General features: G+C 38.0%; 2 protein-coding genes across 5 annotated transcripts in view; one reads left to right on the forward strand and one right to left on the reverse strand.

Moving 5' to 3' along the window:
* The window catches only part of LOC101855900 (maspardin), a 17,329-nt gene that overhangs the window by 13,217 nt on the left and 1,985 nt on the right, over positions 1-2,127 (reverse strand). For 2 of the 4 annotated variants that reach the window (XM_035971959.1, XM_005106645.3), the window contains exon 1: positions 1,426-1,541. The exons of the other annotated variants lie outside the window; for them this stretch is intronic. In XM_035971959.1, coding sequence (XP_035827852.1) covers positions 1,426-1,428 — 3 coding nt within the window. In that variant the 5' untranslated portion in view covers positions 1,429-1,541. Of the gene's footprint in view, positions 1-1,425; positions 1,542-2,127 lie in introns of those variants that run through there. 4 annotated transcript variants of the gene reach the window in all.
* The window catches only part of LOC101856125 (small glutamine-rich tetratricopeptide repeat-containing protein beta), an 11,420-nt gene continuing 10,940 nt past the window's right edge, over positions 1,648-2,127 (forward strand). Inside the window, exon 1 of the mRNA XM_005106647.3 lies at positions 1,648-1,790. Within this exon, the coding sequence (XP_005106704.1) occupies positions 1,779-1,790 (12 nt within the window). The 5' untranslated portion in view covers positions 1,648-1,778. The remainder of the gene's footprint in view (positions 1,791-2,127) is intronic.

A 2,127-nucleotide genomic window follows, 5' to 3' on the forward strand; every position in this document is an offset into this window, starting at 1 on the left:
GCCGTCAGGACAGGTTCGACTGTACTTTCATGATATGAAAAAATAAAATGAAGCTGGGATTCATTCCTCTCTTACCACCTTGAAGTTAATATAAAAACCCTATTGCGCTCTACCTTTACCCTTCTGCACAAGAACCGCACTCCTAAAGTATGGCGATGAGAATCAAGCAGTCTAGCAGAGTGTCCACAAGGAGCTCAGGTGCATGAATCTTGAAACGCTTGTGAGAGGGAGCAAGAGCATCAAAAGGTTTTTAAGAAAGGGCAGCAGTCACTTTTATGTTGTATAATAGAGGTAGTTTGTTACTTTGTTGCTTGTTTGTTTTTGTAATTTTCTTTTTTAAACCACTGCACATTCAGCACTTTCTCAAATCAAACCCAAAATGATAAAAAATCAGTTTGTATTTTTAACCATATATTTTCTTTTCGCAGCAGAAATATGGCATACATGTTCATGTCACAATAGTTGAGTCACTGTGTATACCACATCATGCCATCATAAGAGTTGTTGTCACAATGGTCACATGAGTAGAAGTAGACCAAATTAAGTTGGGGAGGTCTAATTATCATGTGAGTATACTGAGTAGGTAGGCCTGAGTTCCACTACACATCTCTCACACTGTCTCACAAGCTTAGGATCTTGTCACTGAGTCAGGTGACACAAATTAAATCATGGCAACAACAATGTTTCAAAAACAAAATAATCAACAGATCTATATTTAGGTTTCAATTAGGTGGTAGGCCTACATTTTTTACACAGCCTGATTTTTATAGAGAGTAACTAGGATAGGTCCAGTTCTAAATAATTAAATATTCAAGACCAAGAAGAGAATAAAGTAAGTAAGGTGGTTGGTTCTAACTAACTTGAAATTGCTTTCAAAACAAACCTAACATGATGTAGGCCATGATTATGATTATTTATAAAATTATGTAGAGAGTTTCTATAAAATAATAATATGATGCTATGGCATATTTAGAATCTAGTCTAGACTCTAGATCTAGAATCTGAGGTAGAATCTAGATCTAGACCCAGATCTAGATCTAGAATCTAGATCTAGATTCTAGATTAGACTATATATTTGTTGCAGAGTTTACTGGTAAAATGATACAGTTAACAGAAGCTTAAGCACACAGAGAGCTTTGAATTGTGTCAGTGTAAAATCAAGCTTCCAATCTCCCCTCTGACAGTTGAACAATTTAGATATATATATATCTAGACCTAGATCTAGATCTAGATTCTAGATCTAGAATCTAAGTCACAACAAGAAGGTTGAGAGAGACTATCGAGCGCGCTCATCAACTGCTGCCAAGACAAAATAATGTGAACGCGTGAGAAAGAATTCAACAACATGCAAAAAGTTAAAAAGCAAATCCTGCGTAGAAATATTGCAACTTAGCATGAGCAAACGAAAAGAAGATAAAGACTAACCATTACTAATTAACAAATCCCATGCAAGTTTCTGCTAAGTGCACGGTACGGCCCAATGTTTACAATCTTGCAGTGTCGAGATTGCTCCCGGAAGTCATTTGACTAAATGGAAATTAGATCTTGCCTGGGCCGAGAAGGCCACACATCAAAATACGTCCAAACGCTGAAGAGTTCAAATTATAGCAGTAGGAAAACGTCACTCTGTCCTGTCGTGCTTCACAACTCCATTTGACACAAGAGATCTACAACGTTTGTCATTGTTGTGCTGGTGTGGACATCAGACAGATCTGAAGTTGTCTCAACAAGAAACTATTCTGTTGGTTTAAATCACTTGGCATACACACAAGAAAATAATGAAAACAAAGGTGATGGATTATTAAAGATTAATTAGATTTGTTATCGATCCTTATTTTTGTAGGAAGATTTATTATTAATTTTCTTACATGTTGAATGTTGAGTGGCCTGGCCCTGGCTGGGCAAGGAGGGTGCTGTGGTGACGCTGGCGTCTCTGTCCCAGCAGGGTCCTCAATTTGAATACCAGTCGTACCGGTGCAGTCAAGACGTCACAGTCATCTCGTCACACCCCAAATCCACAAGGTTGAATTGAGACGGTCATTTCGTAGCACATTTGCAAACATCAATCCACATTGCCATGGCAATTGCAAATCACGATTTTGTTTGGGGGGATGGTTGGGGCTGTGT

Source organism: Aplysia californica, unplaced genomic scaffold (assembly GCF_000002075.1).
Source record: "Aplysia californica isolate F4 #8 unplaced genomic scaffold, AplCal3.0 scaffold00548, whole genome shotgun sequence".
Classification (NCBI taxonomy): Eukaryota; Metazoa; Mollusca; class Gastropoda; order Aplysiida; family Aplysiidae; genus Aplysia; species Aplysia californica.